Raw genomic sequence first — 977 nt, forward strand, 5'->3', positions numbered from 1 at the left:
TGCTGCTGCTGCTCATCGCCCCAGACCCTTCAGGGGAAGCATACTCATACACCTGAACACACAAAGACATACGCATGCATGTGCTGCTGCTGCTGCTGCTGCTGCTGCTGCTGCTGCTGCAGTTGCTGCTGCTGCAGTTGCTGCTGCAGCTGCTGTGCTGTTCAAAACCACAGTGTGGCTAGCTGGTGATGTCTGCAGGATATCACAATGGTTTACTCTATACATGCTGCTGCTGCTGCTACTGCTGCTGCTGCTGCTGCTGCTGCTGCTGCTGCTACTGCTGCTGCTGCTGCTGCTGCTGCTGCTACCTGGACGACAAGGGGGCTTCCAAAGGAGACATGCTTCGCTATGCCTCTGGTCGGAGACCCGGGGGTGTTGACGACATCATCTGCTGCTGCTGTCTCTTGCTGCTGCTGCTGCTGCTGCTGCTGTTGCTGCTGCTGCTGCTGCTGCTGCTGCAGCAGCGGGACCTGTCTAGGCCAGCCGCAATGGGATGACTGCAGGAAAGGAAGAGAACGCCTTGCGGGGATTGGCAGCAGCAGCTGCTGCTCATCTGCTGCTGCTCCACCTTTCTGCTGCTGCTGCTGCTGCTGCTGCTGCTGCTGTTGCTGCTGCTGCTGCTGCTGCTGCTGCTGCATCTGAGTTAGCTTCGATGTACCCAGGGTAGGAGAAGGCGGCTGCAAGTGCGTGGGCGTCATCCGCTGTCTTTGGTTGCTGCTCCTAGCTGCTGGCGTTGCTGCTGCTGCTGGCGTTGCTGCTGCTGCTGCTGCTGCTGCTGCTGCTGCTGCTGCTGCTGCTGCTGCTGCTGGGGTTGCTATTCCCGCATCAACGTCTGCTGTGTCTCCTTCTAAGGGACAGACAAAACAGCAGCAGCCACGATTTCTATAAGCTGTTCTTTTAGCTTTGTTATATCTGCTGCTGCTGCTGCTGCTGCTGCTGCTGCTGCTGCTGCTGCTGCTGCTGCTGCTGCTGCTGCT

At 58.3% G+C, this 977-nt stretch overlaps 1 protein-coding gene across 1 annotated transcript in view; it reads right to left on the reverse strand.

Moving 5' to 3' along the window:
* Nucleotides 1-977, reverse strand: part of EMH_0055530 (uncharacterized protein) — a gene marked incomplete at both ends in the record, with an annotated part of 2,867 nt that overhangs the window by 1,533 nt on the left and 357 nt on the right. The window contains 2 exons of the mRNA XM_038022022.1: nucleotides 1-52; nucleotides 309-975. Coding sequence (XP_037877876.1) covers nucleotides 1-52; nucleotides 309-975 — 719 coding nt within the window. The remainder of the gene's footprint in view (nucleotides 53-308; nucleotides 976-977) is intronic.

The sequence above is a fragment of the Eimeria mitis genome, genomic scaffold (assembly GCF_000499745.2).
Source record: "Eimeria mitis Houghton genomic scaffold, Emh_scaff2558, whole genome shotgun sequence".
In the NCBI taxonomy this organism is placed as follows: Eukaryota; Apicomplexa; class Conoidasida; order Eucoccidiorida; family Eimeriidae; genus Eimeria; species Eimeria mitis.